This window comes from Mytilus galloprovincialis, chromosome 2 (assembly GCF_965363235.1).
Source record: "Mytilus galloprovincialis chromosome 2, xbMytGall1.hap1.1, whole genome shotgun sequence".
In the NCBI taxonomy this organism is placed as follows: Eukaryota; Metazoa; Mollusca; class Bivalvia; order Mytilida; family Mytilidae; genus Mytilus; species Mytilus galloprovincialis.
Window position 1 is genome coordinate 74,410,770 of NC_134839.1, and position 18,819 is coordinate 74,429,588.

Consider the following 18,819-nt stretch of genomic DNA (forward strand, 5'->3'; position numbering starts at 1 on the left):
TTTTTTATCTAACAATTTATTCAAACAGAAGGAAACTCATGTAGTCTATAATTTTTTAATTATATTTCAAAATTGTTTGCAGCAATAAACAAATACAGTCTCTAAGGAGCCTCCTCCTCCCCTCTCCCCCTAAATCTTCTTTATTTCAGTGTATAAAATGGACTGATGTTTCTGCTAGAAGGTGACAGTTTCATGTGTATGCAATACATTAATATTCAGAATGCCTGTTTTCTGTCATATGCTATTCTCCATTCTCAATTTTATCTCTAAACCAGGCACATTATCTTTGCTACCTTTTACATTGCTTTGAACTGACAACATATTTTATTATATTTGTAGGATTTCATGAAGGAATAGGAGATGTTATGGCATTATCTGTAGCTACACCTAAACATCTTAAAACTATTGGTCTGTTAGATAAAGAGGAAAAGGATCATGGTATATATTATTATCTGTCTTTAAAGCATGAGTGTTAAATTTTCAAAATATATCTGTTTCTACAATAAACCATAATAAGATTAAACTATTAAAAAAAAATATCAAATTATAGAATTGAAACTTGATAACCAATGACATGTCACAAAAGTTCAGAGTATCCTAGTGTTATCGGTTCTTGATAGTGTAACTAACTTTTGCTCCGTATGGCCAGTTCGTCATGTTGTCAAAGCTGATTGTGTTAATTTAGTAGATACTTTTATTCATTTCCGACATTTCCTATTATCCTCACGATTTTCTCTTGGGTAAATCAAGAAAAATCAAAACATTTGTTGTTGTGCTCAATTTTGACATTGTGTGCAATACGTCATCAGTTCTCGATAGTTGTGAAAAGTATAGTATGGTAAGCATGTTTGATATTAATAGAAGATTTAAAATTACGCAAATTGTAGAAAAGTATCAATTAACTATCATTTGTCTCTAGAAACATATTTTTTTTATAAATTTTAGCCTTATCGATCAATTAAGGCATCTTTGACCAATATCCTAGAAATTATCACTCAAGGACAAAAATATGCATTGAAAACTAATCTTTAATATATTTTAGATGATTTTAAATTATTGAACCCATTCTTATATGTTATAAGATGTTGTTACAGCTGTTATTTATATTTTACTATCACAGTAACAATATTTAAAGGCATTACTTTTCCGATAATTGAATTGAATTGAATTTTAAAGTTCACAAGATATGGGCCAAACTGCGTTCCATAGATTTTTTTCCATAGCGACGTCACACGACATCTTACATTTGTGTATTACGGACTTGACCTTCTTTTCGAGCTATGTTTTGTTTACAATTGAAAACGTGCTATTTATGAACCAAGGGGATGAAGTTGGGGTTGTTTTGGGAATAAGGAAAAGTAGGTTAAAATCGAAAAAAAATATTTTTACTGTTGTAAAATGTCTGAAAACTTGAAATGTTGAAATTAATGCATGATTTAAGCGAGTTTTTAGTCTGTCCTTGAAATACCGACAAATAGAAAACATGTGCGATTTTGCGAACTACTTTTATTCTAACCATGCGCATTGCTATCGAGAACTGATTACTATTGAGAACAGATGACTACACGATATATGGTAAATAAAGATTTATAAATGGTTAAAAGATCATACATTTTTCAAAATGTTGTTGGTGCTTAAATGTCTCATTGATTTGATATATATTTTTTACAACAGACGCAGAAATCAACTTCTTGCTAAAGGTTTCCTTGGAAAAAATAGCATTCTTACCTTTTGGATATCTTATTGACCAATGGAGATGGAGTGTATTTAGTGGGGAGACAACTCCTGATGAATACAATCAAAAATGGTGGGATCTCAAGTGAGTTGTCTAAGGTTACCATATTTGCCAATGTAAATGAAGATAACTATATAAAAAAAAGTAGGATGGAATATTTTGCAAGCTATTTGCTGTACTGTCAGATGATGATTTTTATGTGTGTAAATAAATACGATTTAAAACCCGTCTAAGAATTATAAATGAGGAGATGTGGTACAATTATCCAATGAAACATCTATATACCAGAATATAAACTAAGTAGATGTTAAATGTTCATTTGAATATTAAATCATGTGGTACTATACTCTCATATCAAGGATGTGCTTTGTAGTAAATCCACATTGTGACAGCAACCTCATAAAAATGTATCAAGAGATAAAAAAAATATCTTGTGCCATGCCTGGAATAAATAAGTCAAGATTATCAATACAGAAAAAGTAAAAGGAACATTAAAGTCAACTTTCAAAGACAAATAAGAGGGTTAATGTATACTCCTAAAATTACCATACTAAAATGATTTAACAACTGTATGGTTATACACTCTTATCAAAAAGTCAAAAGCTGTAAAAATGGTTATAAGACAATTTTCAAACTCATTTTGATTGGAATAAAATGTTTAGAGTCTTATAACTTTTCTTTAAATTCCTGCAGTCATGCAGTAACAAATATGACAAACAAGAAGTTCATATACTTATTTGCAATATTTATTTTCAGATGCCAATATCAAGGTATAGCACCACCTATAGCAAGATCAGAAGAAGATTTTGATCCAGGAGCAAAATATCACATTCCTGCAAACACTCCTTATATTAGGTAAAGTTGTAATTATTTAGCTGCAATATAACACATAATTGGCTAAATGGTAAAAACGTTAACTGATCCCTTGTACAGAACATTGTTCTATCATTTATTCTTAATATTGATTTTAATTCAGAATATGGATATGCATCTTTAATGATTTTTACACTGACAAAAACATAAGATTTATGAAAGAATAAATATTGATACCTTTCTCAAAATATCCATTACTAAAATAATCAAAATAATATGTCAACCCTGATTTTTCTATGATTAATTTTTGAAAGGTGAAATGCCTGGATATGAGGTATCCTTATTTTGTGGATTCATGCAAATGATATTAAAATTCAGGTTGCATTGAAATAATTTTATCTGTTTGATTTTAACAATATTCAGAATACATACATAAATAATATGGTAAAAGTATTGCTTTTCAATATAAAGGGACAAGAAAAATGTCTATTTTAACTTAAACACTAAGACTACCATTTCACGTTATTTACAGATACTTTGTAAGTTTTGTAGTACAGTTCCAGTTCCATAAGTCCCTTTGTGAAGCTGCAGGACATACAGGCCCATTACATACTTGTGATATTTATAGATCACATGCTGCAGGCAAGAAGTTGGGGTAAGTCTGATTTCTCTGAAAGTATCTACCTTTACATCAATGTGATATTTATAGATCACATGCTGCAGGCAAGAATTTGGGATAAGTCTGATTTCTCTGTAGGTATCAATCTTTACATCATGTAATATTTATAGATCACATGCTACAGGCAAAAAGTTAGGGTGTCTGATTTCTCTGTAGGTATCAACTTTTACATCAATGGGATATTTATAGATCACATGCTACAGGCAAAAAGTTAGGGTGTCTGATTTCTCTGTAGGTATCAACCTTTACATCAATATGATATTTATAGATCACATGCTACAGGCAAAAAGTTAGGGTGTCTGATTTCTCTGTAGGTATCAACCTTTACATCAATGTGATATTTATAGATCACATGCTGCAGGCTAAAAGTTAGGATAAGTCTGATTTCTCTGTAGGTATCAACCTTAACATCAATGTGATATTTATAGATCACATGCTGCAGGCTAAAAGTTAGGATTAGTCTGATTTCTCTGTAGGTATCAACCTTAACATCAATGTGATATTTATAGATCACATGCTGCAGGCAAAAAGTTGGGGTAAGTCGGATTTCAAAGATTCTTTTATAAGCTTTATCATGCACATATAAAGTAAAAATTAAATTTACATACATGTGAGATTATTTTCATTTAAAGCATGATTTAACCATTTTAGGATTCTTTTATATACTTCAGGGATATGTTAAAAATGGGATCATCTAAACCCTGGTCAGAAGCAATGGAAGTTTTAACAGGACAAAGTAAAATGAATGCCAGTGCTCTGATAGACTACTTCAAACCCCTCACTGATTGGCTGAAGACAGAAAATAGTAATAAAGGTTATAAAGTAGGCTGGGACACAGCATGCCCAGTCAGTTCTGTTCCCAACCAAATGACGCTAGAACTTGATCAGGCTAAGAAATGGCTGACAGAATACAACACTGCTGCTGAACATGCTCTTTATGTTCAAACTGAGGCTGAGTGGGCGTACACTTCAAATATAACTGATGAAAACCAGGAGAAACAGGTTAGTATTTCAGTACAATTTAGTTGTGAATGAGCTTATTATACTTTGCTGGGTCCTTATTACCCTGGTCAGTCCCTCCCTGAAACAAATATCCACTTGGGGGTCCACTTCAATACTTAATTGATAGTGGGTACTGCTAGGGTTCTGTTAACACATGCTTTTAATATAATGTATATCAAATTTTAAAAATGTATATCATTTCATATAATATAGATTTTTAAAATGTATATCTTTTCATATATTGCTTAGGTAAAAATGTTACCTTTTCCCATATTGTATGGGTTTCATGTGGTAATGTAAGAGTGCAATAAAAGTGTCAAAAGAAAGAAAATTAGTTAATAAACACACAGCCAATATAATCACAGCTGGGAACACCAAGAAATATGACATACGAAGAAGTTTTGTGAATTTTATTGACCCTTATCATCCCTTATCATATATTACTGATAGATTTTGCGACCTATTCACATATTTTCAAGCTGAAAAAGGTGACCAAAAAAAAATGTTAGCGCAGACCTTATCATTTAAAAAAACATTATCTTAAAAACAAGGCACAAAGCTTAGGTTTGATATGTTTGAAAGTTAAAGTTTATAAGAATGGAAAACGTATGTAATTATCAAATTACATTTAGACCAGAAGAATACTATGTGTTCGGTTGACAACATGTCTTTTTCTGCGTATTATTTCATCATTTCAAATAAAAGTAATTAATATAAAAAAAGAAGATGTGGTATGATTGCCAATGAGACAACTCTCCACAAGAGACCAAAATGACAAAGAAATTAACAACTATAGGTCACCGTATGGCTTCAACAATGAGCAAAACTCATACCGCATAGTCAACTATAAAAGGCCCAGAAATGACAATGTAAAACAATTCAAACGAGAAAACTAATGGCCTTGTTTATTTAAGCATGTTAAATATTTTATATGTTTGTATAATACAAAGTTCTTCCTTGCTGCAAGATAACCATTTGAATATTTGAATGTAGATTGAAGCTAGACTGGTTTTAGCCAAGTTCAATAAAGAAGCTGCCCACAATGCATCAATGTTCAAATGGCAGACATTTAATGATGAGTCTGTCAAGAGACAGTTTGGAAGCATTGCTGATATTGGAACTGACGGTTTGTCAGATGAAAAGAAACTAAAACAAGTAAGGATGTTAAACTTTTAAGTGTCTAAAGAGAAATCCCTACCCTCTTGTGTGTTATCTGTTGTAGATGGATTGGTACATCTTCCCATACAGATGGCTTTTCAATTTACATTCAAATGTATTTTGATTAAAAACAATTCAAAAATAACTATTAGGACTTCATAAGAAGAGTACCAAAGATATCTAAGAAATTACCCATATTTTAATGTCAATGTTCAGTGAATTCATACCGTATAGTGGGTTTTTTTCGAGGGTGTGAAATTTTGCTATTTACCTTGATTAAGGTGTACTATATATTTCAATGGTTATTATTTTGGAGGATTCAAAACTTCCATCAAAACATTTGCATGTAAAATTTTAAATTGGCTGAAATTTTTTTTTGCGATTTTGTTCTATTCGCGAAAATAAGCAAAAATTTACACCTTGCGAAAATAACCCGCTTTACAGTAACAGGTAGCAATGATATTTGTCTTAAAAAACATTAATCTGCTTTTTTGTTAGACTATTTGAATAGTTGAGTAATATTTGATTTATCATTTTACAGTTCAAGTTGTAGCTGATGGATACATCTGGACTTCAAAAATATTTCGACATTTTCTAATCTATATAATTTTGGGGATTGGCCCGCAATCTTGTTAGTGCCATGGAAACTTGTTAAATATTAGAATTCTTTATCATTATTTAAAATGAAGGAATTGTTGTTTTTAGCTGAACAGTTTACAGTCAGATATGGAAGGAATATATGGTAAAGGTCGTGTATGTTTGACTGAACAGAATTGTCTCCCCCTGGAACCAGGTAAGATACTCAAAATTGTAAGGCAGGATTAGTCATAGTTTACCTAATTGTCAGTGACAAATTTAATAATGATAAAAATATGAACCTAAGAATAGTGAATTTGTGTTGATATATGAATTACAACAGTTTATACATGTACTTTGAGGAAAATATTCTAGCAAGAGGTAGGAATATAATGCCTTGTTCACATGTACATTTAATTCAAATTGAATTTGAATCGATTGTGAATGGAATTCGCTATTCACGTTCACACACTCTTCTTTTTTAATTCGAATTGATTCGAATTGGTTGATTCGAATTTATATCAAATTGGCATTAAAAATACACTTTTGTTAATACGAATTAAAAGTTAACATTGTTTGGACAGTAAAGCGAATTTGACATGCATTGTAATTTGAATTAGGATTGACGTTAGGACAAAACGTTTCGAATGCGAATTAAACTAATTCAAATTAGTTAATGCGAATCAATTCGAAATTACTTGTGAACTCAGCATAAGTTTACGTTCTACCTATTATCAGTTCTACAAAAGTTTTGACAATGTTATAAACGATCATTTTCAGATTTGTATGAAATGATGGCAACATCCAGAGATTATGATGAACTACTGAAGATTTGGAAAGGATGGAGAGACGCGACAGGCAGACAGATGAAAGATAAATATGCTCAATTTGTGGAACTAAGTAATGAAGGCATCAAAGAATTAGGTGAGCATTTGAAAGCATTTATCAATTAAGCCAATTCTGTTAAGTATGAAATTTTATTTAAAAAGTTTGCTTAGAATTATGTCAAAATAAGTGGAAAGAATTTTGTGAAACTTAATGGTGTTATATGTATCACTTGATATTAAAGTATAAGAATTATATGAAAGATTATCTGAACTAGAAAGTAATTATTTTACAAAATTTTTGTTTAAATTCAGGGTTTTACAATGACACTGGAGAGTTTTGGAGGTCCTGGTACGAATCCTCAACCTTCCAACACGATCTTCAACATTTGTTAGATCAACTGAAACCTTTGTATGAACAGCTTCATACATATGTTAGACGTAAACTCAAGGACAAATACGGGAGCGACAGGTTTCCTGCATCTGGTCATATCCCAGCTCACCTCCTAGGTTAGTATATCATTGATCGTAAGAGATCCGCTTCCTTTACAGGTACATATCTCAGCCCATTTCTTAGTTAAGTGTGTAAAAGAAAATGAGATATAAGTTTCTTCAACTTATTATTTGGACATTTTTTAAATCATTTTAATTATTTCAAAGTTTTCTGCACTTATACAAACAAAAAACAGTATGTGACGAAAAAAATATGTTTCTTCTACTATAAATCCCTTAAGATTGCCACTTGACTTATGTATCCATGGTGAATCTGTAATTTTTGTGAAATGAAGTACTGGTGTTACAAATACTAATTTATTAGATCTTCCTTTTATGTTCAGGTTTAATATTTATTCTAATATAATGTAGTTAAAATTACACTGTTATATGATGTATATGTTCCAGGTAATATGTGGGCTCAGGAATGGCAGAATTTGTATGATATTATGATACCTTATAAAGGAAAATCAAATGTGGATGTTACATCTCAAATGCAGGCACAGGTAAGCATGATGCATTTTATCACTTTTGTATGCCTGGAAATTTTAATGTGAATAAAAAATAAACAGTTCCCATCTACAGTGTCATTGCTTGCAAAATATTGGATGTCTATTGACTGTTGTTATGAATTAACATGTGTAAATCCTTTTTTTGACATGTCCAGCAGAAAACCTTTTAATTAATAAAAATAATTTAATTTTGGATGTAATGCGTCTTCTGATTGGCTGACGTTGTTTTGTTTATCAGCTCATTGACATAATTTTGTCATGTGACCGTGACATAATCCACGTTTTTGTCGAGCCTGCGATTTTTGTCGCAGAAAGCTTGCCATAGTTGTAGTGATCTGGCGGCGGCAGTGTTAGCTCACTTCTTAAAAGCTTTATATTTTAGAAGGTGGAAGACCTTGATGCTTCAGACATTGTATATGGATGCCTCATGTTACAAAGTTTCCTTCAGTCACATGTCCAATGTCCTTGACCTCATTTTCATGGTTCAGTGACCACTGGAAAAAAAGATAAGATTTTTTGTAATGTTAAATTCTCTCTTATTATAAGTAATAGGATAACTATATTTGGTATGTGCATACCTTGCAAGGTCTTCATGCCTGTCAGACAGTTTTCACTTGACCTAGACCTCATTTCATGGATCAGTGAACAAGGTTAAGTTTTGGTGGTCAAGTCCATATCTGAGATTCTATAAGCAATAGGTCTAGTATATTCAGTGTATGGAAGCACTGTAAGGTGTACATGTCCAACTGACAGGTGTCATCTGACCTTGACCTTATTTTCATGGTTCAGTGGTTATAGTTGAGTTTTTGTGTTTTGGTCTGTTTTTTAACCGGATTTTTGTGACAAAAATGTCGGTTATTGATTTGGGGATGTACGGCGGGTTACTGACAACTAAATGAAGGTCAAGTTCAATAATGGCGATTTTGACTTTTACCGTTCAGGAGTTATGGTTCTTGAAAGATTGAAAAATGGAGTTTCCAGTCGTGTTCGTGCATTTACGCATGAACTGTTCTACCAAAGCTTCCCAAATTTTAATATGTTGTTACTAATGACATAATGGAGGTCAAGTTCAATAATGACGATTTTGACTTTTACCGTTCAGGAGTTATGGTTCTTGAAAGATCGTAAAATGGTGTTTCCATTAACGTTGTTGCATTTACTAATGAACCATTCAATCTAAGCTTTTCAAATTTTAATATGTTGATACTGACTACAAAATGGAGGTCAAATTTGATATTGACGATTTTCACTTTCAGCATTCATCAGTTATGGTTCTTGTGATATTGCCAGGACACAAATAAATGTTAATAAATCCGGTTTGCTGTCATTGTGACAGCCTCTTGTCTTATACTGTATGCAATAGGTCAACTTTATTTTGTGTATGGAATGATTGTAAGGTGTACATGTCTAGCTGGCAGGTGTCATCTGACCTTGACCTGATTTTCATGGTTCAGTGGTCAAAGTTAAGATTTTGAGTTTTGGTCTTTTTTTCTAATACTATATGCAATAGGTCAATTATATTTGATGTATGGAAATATTTTATGATCTATATGTCAGTCTTGCAGTTTTTATTTGACCTTGACCTCGTTTTCACGGTTCAATGCTCAGTGTAAATTTTTGTGTTTTGGGCTGTTTTTCTTAAACTATAAGTAATAGATCAACTATATTTGTTGTATGGAAGAATTGTTAGCTGCCTACCTGGCATGGTTCATCTGACCTTGACCTCATTTTCTTGGTTAATGTTTAGTTTTTGTGACAGTTGTAATAAAGCTTTATGTTTAGACTATCAACATAATATCAATGATTAGTAAAGAAGGCGAGACATTTCAGTGTGTGCACTCTTATTTCATGGTTTACTCCGGTTTAAAATGGAATTTAGAATTAAGTTATAAGAAATGGCTGTAATATTTTTTCTGTCTATGAAGAAATAACATAAAAAAATGTAGTGCACACTGAATAACCCGTGTATCATTCTTTAAATGATTTGCATATATTAAAAGTCAAGAAAATGACATCAGATATATTAAATGTAAATGGGACAAAATATTAGTTATGAAATTACTACTTTTAGGTCAGTACACAAATATATTTCTGTTTCTTATTAATAAGAGTTATTAGTTTTCCTGATAGAGATTTATTTCTCATATTTAAAAAAGTGTTAGTTATTAGGGCCCTGCCTAGTGACAGGTCAGAATCTAGACCATATCAAATTGGGTCTACTCTATATCTAGGAAACAATTGTAATTTCATACTTTATACTTGACATGTATAATTACGAACACCAGAGTCATAATGTGTGTACAACTTTCTAGGTCAACGTTCAATGTAAAAAACTTTTTTTTCAGTTGACAACCCCATGTTTTATGGTAAAGATTGTGTCTGCTCTATATCTTGAGAACCATTATGATTTCAAAGTTTATACTTGACATATATATTAACCAAAACCAGAGGTTGTGTCATAATGTATGTACAACTTCCTAGGTTAAAGGTCAGTCCATCTGTCTGTCGGTCAGTATACTTCCCTAACGATTTGTGTCCGCTCTATATCTTATATTAACCATTATGATTTCCCTCTGTATATTAACCAACACCAGAAGGTGTGTCATAATTTATGTACAACTTCCTAGGTAAAAGATAAAAAACTTTGGTAACAGTGTAACCCAGAGAGATGGCTCTCATCTCAATGATGTCTCGTTTTAATTATTCTGCATGTCATTTTTCATTTTTGTCGAGCCTGCAACTTTTGTTGCAGAAAGCTCGACATAGGGATAGTGATCCTACGGCGGCGGCGTTAGCTAACTTCTTAGAAGCTTTATATTTTAGAAGGTGGAAGACCTGGATGCTTCATACTTTGTATATAGATGCTTCATGTTACGAAGTTTCCGTCAGTCACATGTCCAATGTCCTTGACCTCATTTTCATGGTTCAGTGACCACTTGAATAAAAAGTTCAAATTTTTTGTAATGTTGAATTCTCTCTTATTATAAGTAATAGGATAACTATATTTGATATGTGCGTACCTTGCAAGGTCCTCATGTCTGTCAGACAGTTTTCACTTGACCTCGACCTCATTTCATGGATCAGTGAACAAGGTTAAGTTTTGGTGGTCAAGTCCATATTTCAGATACTATAAGCAATAGGGCTAGTATATTCGGTGTATGGAAGGACTGTAAGGTGTACATGTCCAACTGGCAGGTGTCATCTGACCTTGACCTCATTTTCATGGTTCAGTGGTTATAGTTAAATTTTTGTGTTTTGGTCTGTTTTTCTCATACTATATGCAATAGGTCTACTATATTTGTTGTATGGAATGATTGTAAGGTGTACATGTCTCGCGGGCAGATGTCATGTGACTCTGACCTCATTTTCATGGTTCAGTGGTCAAAGTTAAGTTTGTGAGTTTTGGTCTTTTTATCTTATACTATATGCCATAGGTCAACTATATTTGGTGTATGGAAATATTTTATGATCTTTATGTCAGTCGCGCAGATTTTATTTGACTGTGACCTCATTTTCACGGTTCAGTGGTTATAGTTAAATTTTTGTGTTTTGGTCTGTTTTTCTCATACTATATGCAATAGGTCGACATTATTTGGTGTATGGAAATATTTTATGATCTTTAGCTTTATACTTAGGACTATCAACATAATATCAATGATTAGTATAGAAGGAGAGACATTTCAGCGTGTACACTCTTGTTCAAAATCTATAAATATCTATTCTAGAATTACACAGCACTGAGGATGTTCCAGACAGCAGAAGAATTTTTCACATCATTAGGGTTGAAGCCAATGCCTCAGGAATTCTGGGACAAATCAATCATAGAGAAACCAGCAGACCGTGAAATTGTTTGTCATGCTTCAGCATGGGACTTTTACAACAGGAAGGATTTTAGGTTTGGACACCATTAATGAATAAAAATTTAAATGAGAATTTAAATCTTGTGATATATTTGTTTACAAGATTCAATAAAAGTTTAATAAGAATTGCTATACATGTACCATATTTAGGTGAAAGAAGGGCACTGACTTGATAGACATATATTTATTAGCCCTTCTAATGAGAAGAAACATAAATTCATGACTTAAAATCCCTACTCACTTGTCTCAGAAACATGTTGTAGTATAACCATAGTAATGTGCATCTTCAGTTTGTATATTCCCGTCAAAATTTTGACAGGACTTCTTATGGTAAATAAATGTCCAGCGTCCGGCTGTCTGTCTGTCTGTCCGGCATCCACATGTCCCACCATAACTTGAGAACCGCTTATCAAAATTTTATGAAACTTAATATAGTTCTTTCTTATGATGGTCAAACGATCTGTATATTTTTTTGGTGAAAATAGGATTTAAACTTTTGAGTGACATGCCTTTATATTTGAAACAGGGGTGTGAATTTTTCACATGTCGCGCTGTATCTCAAAAAATGATTTCTGATGATTGCTTTAAACTTCACACACTACTTAATTATATTAATTCAAAGATCTGTGTACTGTTTGGTGATGATTCAAAATTTTGTTTTCGAGTAATTGAGTTTTTTGTAAAAAAGGGGGGTTGGTTTTTACATATCGCACCATATCTCATAAACGATTTATGATTATTACTTAAAAGAGGGACGAAAGATACCAAAGGGACAGTCAAACTCATAAATCTAAAACAAACTGACAACGCCATGGCTAAAAATTGAAAAGACAAATAAACAACATCACACATGACAGAACATAGAAAACTAAAGAATAAACAACACAAACTCCACCAAAAAACTAGGGGTGATCTCAGGTGCTCCGGAAGGGTAAGCAGATCCTGCTCCACATGTGGCACCCGTCGTGTTGGTTATGTGATAACAAATCCGGTAAATAGTCTAATTCGGTAGGTCACATTCATGAAAGGGAAGGGGATTGTAGTTATGACGTAAGGAACATATCCGATATCATTTGTGATACGTTATTCCATAACGGTCAACCAACTTGTGAAATTTACAAAAGGATGATTTCAACTTCACCATTTGGAACTCTTGGTTTAATAGCTTCCTTGTGAGCAGCAACCCTCTATCAAGAAAATCATGATAGGAAATGCAATCACAGGAATATAGTATCAATTGGGAGATATATACCCCGTATGCAGGGTGCTGCTGGAATGTTGCTACTTAGAAATGAAAAGTTCACAATTGGAAAGCTGAAATCAACTCTTTTGTCGTAAAGTTTTGTTTTCAGCTGACCCTCATTGTCAATTTCTAGATGTAAGTCAAGATATGAGGCCGACTTAGTATCCTTTATCTCTAGCTGATGGGATAGATGCATTTCACATAGTCACCAAATTTTGAATTATTTAGTGAAAGAACATCATCTGTATAGCGGAAAGTAGAGTTAAAGGATATTACTAACTTCTTATCTTTCTTCCTAAGAAGTTCCTGCATGAAGTCAGCCTCATAATAATAAAGAAACAAGCTGGCAAGTAGAGGGGCACAGTTTGTTCCCATTGGAATGCCGACAGTCTGTTGAAAAACACTTCCTCGAACGTAACAAATATGTTGTCAATCAAGAAATCAAGCATCTTGATAATATCAGTTTCAGAGAATTTTTTGTTTGAATCAGAGTGATCCTTTCCAAAGTAGGATTTATCCCTCCCTAAGACAAGATACTTGTATCTACGTTGGCCATTCTTTTTTATGAAGCAAAGCAATACCAACTCTTTTAAAATTTTACACACTTCTTAGTGATATTAATCTAAAGATTTGTATACTTTTTGGTGATGATTCAAAATTTTATTTTGGAGTTATTGCGTTTTTTGTAAAAAAAAGAGTTTTTTTTTCACGTTGCATCGTATCTTAAAAACCATTAATGACTTTTGCTTAAAATTTTACGACTTCTTAGTTATATTAATCTAAAGATCTGCATGTTTTTCAGTGATGATTCAAAATTTTATTTTAGAGTTATTGAGTTTTTTGTAAAAAAAGTTTTTTTTTCACATGCTGCTCTGTATCTCAGAAACTATTTATGATTGTTGCATAAAACTTCTCACACATGACGAAGGGTGTATCATGTGCTCATGGAGCAGCTGTTTATTGTTGTCTTCTATTGTCCTTTTGTATGTAAAGTATTTCAGCTTACAAGAACTGTATCTTTTTGTGTATGGTGAAAGTTATATCAATGGATCATGATTTAGATTTTGGGTTGACTAAGCTGTATCTAAATGTTTGAATCATGGTAATTGTTCAGTCTTTACATTCAGAATTCATTATTTTACACATTGAGGTATAAATATACAGATAGAATGCATGAAAGAATAGCATATATAGATATCATAATAATTAGAAATGGCCTAATCTTATTATTTTTTATATTTAATGATACTTTAACATTGTCATTTGTTCTAACCTGTAGGATTAAGATGTGTACAGCTGTGAACATGGAAGATCTGATTACTATTCATCATGAGATGGGACATATACAGTACTTCTTACAATATAAAGATAAACCTGTTACCTTCAGAGATGGAGCAAATCCTGGTAAGTAACCATGACAACATAGTGTTAGGACATATACAGTACTTCTTACAATATATAGATAAACCTGTAACCTTCAGAGAAGGAGCAAATCCTGGTAAGTAACCATGACAACATAGTGTTAGGACATATACAGTACTTCTTACAATATAAAGATAAACCTGTAACCTTCAGAGATGGAGCAAATCCTGGTAAGTAACCATGACAACATAGTGTTAGGACATATACAGTACTTCTTACAATATATAGATAAACCTGTAACCTTCAGAGAAGGAGCAAATCCTGGTAAGTAACCATGACAACATAGTGTTAGGACATATTCAGTACTTCTTACAATATAAAGATAAACCTGTAACCTTCAGAGATGGAGCAAATCCTGGTAAGTAACCATGGCACTCATACCACATCTTCCTATATCTATGGCAACATAGTGTTAGGACATATGTAGTTTTTAAAAGATAAAGATTAAACTATAACCTCAGAGATGGAGCAAATCCTGGTAAGTAACCATGGCAACATAGTGTTAGGACATTTATAGTTTTTACAAGATAAAGAATAACCTATAACTTCAGAGATGGAGCAAATGCTGGTAACTTACAACTGCAAAAAGTTGCCTTGACATTAACAGTAGTTCTCACAACATAGTGATTTTGACATGTAACCTTCAAAGATGGAGTAAAGCCACATAGGTACTAAGTTGATATGGTAACGTCAATAAATTGAGCATTTAGTACAAATATGATCTTAAAAAACCTCTGGGGCTGAATTATTTCAGCTTTAGAATATGTATTGATAGGGGGACTTTCTGACTAATTTCTTGTGAGCTAGCTCATTTAAAGTTCTACTCTAGGTGAAAGTCTGGTTCAAAACCTGGTATAATTATGTTACATCAAATTGTTATCATCCTGAAAAATTTGATATTTGCCACTTGAAATTCAGGATCTTTCCTTCATTGGTATCTCATTCTAAATGGTATCATATTATGTCTGCCTACTGTCACACATGTTAACATATTAGTATACGCTCAAGACACACAGTGTATTAGGGTGGTGACAATTACCGGTAGTTTTAGTGATCTAGTTGATAGTCACAAACACAAAACCATTAAAAATAAAACATTTAAAAAAATGCATACATTAACAATACATTTTTCTATATTTTAGGCTTTCATGAAGCAGTTGGTGATGTTTTAGCACTATCTGTTGCCACACCAAAACATCTACAGAAAATAAACCTTTTAGATACCGTGGAGAATGATAAAGGTATTTTGTTATTGATAAGAAATTTTTGCAGATTTAAAGGCAGTTATTTTTAGATTTTAATTCTTCTATTTACCTATAGTTACATTATATGCATGTTTCAAATTAATATGTTACTTTAATTGGCTAACAGCAATCTCATGTCTTTCTGAAATTAACATTAATTTCACATTAATTTCAAAATGAAATGTAACATTCATGATGATATGAGCTTTCACAATAAAGTTCAAAGGTAAATAAAAGAAAAAGTTGATAGAAATCATGTTTTTATGATCCTGAATCAAGATTTTATATTGCCATCTTAGCATATAGAAATATCTATTGACTTAATCTTAGTTAAAAGAAATAGAAAATAAGCACAGAAAGAAATGGCTATTCTCATTTTCACCACAGTAAAGGTTTTATGACAATTATTCTGTCAAACCTGTATATGCATCAGGTCACAGATTTATTGGACTAGCTTTTAATTGACAGTGTAATTATGCTCACACTCACTCTTTGTATTTTTCCATTTTAACAGAGAGTGACATTAACTTTTTAATGAAGATGGCTTTAGAAAAGATAGCTTTTCTACCTTTTGGATACCTCATGGACCAATGGAGATGGAGTGTGTTTAGTGGGGAGACAACTCCTGATGAATACAACCAGAAATGGTGGGATCTTAGGTGAGTTATCTCCCTTTTCAATAGTTTCTTTCCTATTTATAGACTAGCCTAGGTGGAAAATTATCAACAGAAATGATATGTTTTGACTTCAAATGTAGTTTGAAGGATTTAACTTGCCTGTTTTAAAATGGTAGTTGACTTTAGAACAAAATAGTGCATATTAATTTTGTAGCTGTAACTTTTGTAATGAAATATTTTTAAAATGAACTTTAAAGAAATATATCTTGTTCCTTTTCAATATGATGAGTTTTTACTTTATAAATGTAACAATAGAAAAATAAAACAAAGTCACAATAATAAAACGTTATAACAGGGTCCTTGCTGAATTTAATTTTATTGAAATTTCCTAGATGTAAATATCAAGGAATATCACCTCCAATAGAAAGAACAGTAGAAGACTTTGATCCTGGAGCAAAATATCATATCCCAGGAAATACTCCTTATATTAGGTTAGTCAATCATTTATTTTATTACTATATTCATCCAATATAAGCCTAGTGACCAAGACTGAAAAACAGAAAGAAAATTGAGAATGGAAAAAGGGAATGTGTCAAAGAGACATCAACCTGACCAAAGAGCAGAAAACAGCCAAATGCCACCAATGGGTCTTTAAGAAAATCCAGCACCCAGGGATAGGCTTCAGCTAACCCTTAACAAAAACGTGTACTTGTTCAGCGAAAATGGACGTTATATTTAACTCCAAAACATATAATAATAACCCTGCTTGGAGATATTGAATTAAAGATAATATTGGTTTTGATGTCACAAGATCAGACTTTTTTTTACATATTATCCAGTCAGTTATTTAAGATTGTTTCTGGTCCACAAGCTGTCTTATAGTTGCAAGGTTTAAGGTTGTTTGCTGTCTTATTTCAATACATATCTGATACCTCTTTTTATCATATTTAAAAAAAAACGCATATATATAATCAAAATACTGAATGATATAAAAACAAAATATTTGATGTTACAATCATACTGGGGATTTATTAATAATTGTTGGGTACCAATTTTCGTGGATTTGGTGGGTACAGGTCAACCACAAAATTAAATGTTCAACAAATGACAATTCTTATAGGCTTGTATTCAGACCTTAGCAAAACCATGAAATTTAATATCCACAAACATAAAATCTTCCTTTAACCATGAATATTGGTACCCACAAAAATAAACGAATCCACAGTATTATAACCTTTGATGATTCTTAATTGTTGAAGAATTGAAGTGAAAAAATGGTTTGAATGCTATTTTTAAAATATTTTTTATGTTTTATTTATAGATACTTTATAAGTTTTGTTGTACAGTTCCAGTTCCAGAAAGCTTTATGTGATTCTGCTGGTCATATTGGTCCATTGCATACCTGTGATATATACAGGTCTAAAGAAGCTGGAGATAAACTAGGGTAGGTACATGTGATACTGCTGGTTATATCGGACCATCACATACCTGTGATATATACAGGTCTAAAGAAGCTGGAGATAAACTAGGGTAGGTACATGGGATACTGCTGGTTATATTGGACCATTACATACCTGTGATATATACAGGTCTTAAGAAGCAGGGGATAAACTAGGGTACGTTCATTTATGGTAAACAAAAACTTTGGGGTCACAGACTCCAATATTCATCATTTTTCACCACATAAAGAAACCTTACAGCTTAGTCATTGATTATTACAATCAGGAATTACAGTTAAGGGCAGCGATTTCATCTTTGAATTTTATTTACTTAACTTTAAACAAAACAAAATTAGGTGCCAGCATTTTAAAAGTTTCAAAAAGTGATAACCATAACATGGTATGAATAATATTTTCATTTAATTCTGAACATACAGAGAACAAGTATAGATATTTACATACTTTGTTTTTCCTGATTTGATGACAAAATAAACATGAATTAGAACTCTCACCAACTAAATTCAAATTTTTGGCTAGATCAAGATGGCGGCAAATATTAACTTTAGCAATAATCTTCTTAATATGTATCTTTAAAAAAACATGCCATATTTTTGCAGTGCAATGCTTAGACTTGGATCCTCCAAACCTTGGCCAGAGGCAATGATGGCAATTACAGGACAACCGAACATGGATGCTACACCCATCATTGATTATTTCACACCACTTATTGATTGGCTTAAAGAACAAAATAAGGGAGATAACCCAGGTTGGAGTGAGACATGTTCCATAACTAAACTATCACCAACTATAGGAAAGGAGGCAGAAGGATGGTTAACACAGTATGAGAAACAGGCCACAGTAGCATATAACAAAGCTTACAATGCAGAATGGGCGTACACATCTAATATAACAGACCAAACAAAGGCTGCTTATGTAAATATATTATTTTGATTTACCATGAGTGATGTTTGAAATTCTTATTAAATAATTGTCAGTTGTAGGTTAGTTGTTATATTATGTATGTAAATAAGAACTATTTAATGTTGTATCAGAATTTGATTTTTTGAGAAAGAATGCTTTTACATTAGTAACCATCTGGATTCACAGGTTTTCTTACTGGATTTCAATCAAAGTTAGACATTGACATGCATCTAATCTGATACTGGTCTAGATTCCAACAGCACCTATACACACATAGGGGAG

At 32.2% G+C, this 18,819-nt stretch overlaps 1 protein-coding gene across 1 annotated transcript in view; it reads left to right on the top strand.

Moving 5' to 3' along the window:
- LOC143064370 (uncharacterized) overlaps window positions 1-18,819 on the top strand; it is a 101,719-nt gene that overhangs the window by 61,846 nt on the left and 21,054 nt on the right. Inside the window, exons 32-48 of the mRNA XM_076237143.1 lie at window positions 340-438; window positions 1,675-1,819; window positions 2,492-2,590; window positions 3,081-3,203; window positions 3,899-4,229; window positions 5,223-5,384; window positions 6,093-6,180; window positions 6,744-6,887; window positions 7,103-7,297; window positions 7,688-7,785; window positions 11,517-11,686; window positions 14,174-14,298; window positions 15,459-15,557; window positions 16,075-16,219; window positions 16,570-16,668; window positions 17,499-17,621; window positions 18,234-18,549. Of these exons, the coding sequence (XP_076093258.1) occupies window positions 340-438; window positions 1,675-1,819; window positions 2,492-2,590; window positions 3,081-3,203; window positions 3,899-4,229; window positions 5,223-5,384; window positions 6,093-6,180; window positions 6,744-6,887; window positions 7,103-7,297; window positions 7,688-7,785; window positions 11,517-11,686; window positions 14,174-14,298; window positions 15,459-15,557; window positions 16,075-16,219; window positions 16,570-16,668; window positions 17,499-17,621; window positions 18,234-18,549 (2,561 nt within the window). The remainder of the gene's footprint in view (window positions 1-339; window positions 439-1,674; window positions 1,820-2,491; window positions 2,591-3,080; window positions 3,204-3,898; window positions 4,230-5,222; window positions 5,385-6,092; window positions 6,181-6,743; window positions 6,888-7,102; window positions 7,298-7,687; window positions 7,786-11,516; window positions 11,687-14,173; window positions 14,299-15,458; window positions 15,558-16,074; window positions 16,220-16,569; window positions 16,669-17,498; window positions 17,622-18,233; window positions 18,550-18,819) is intronic.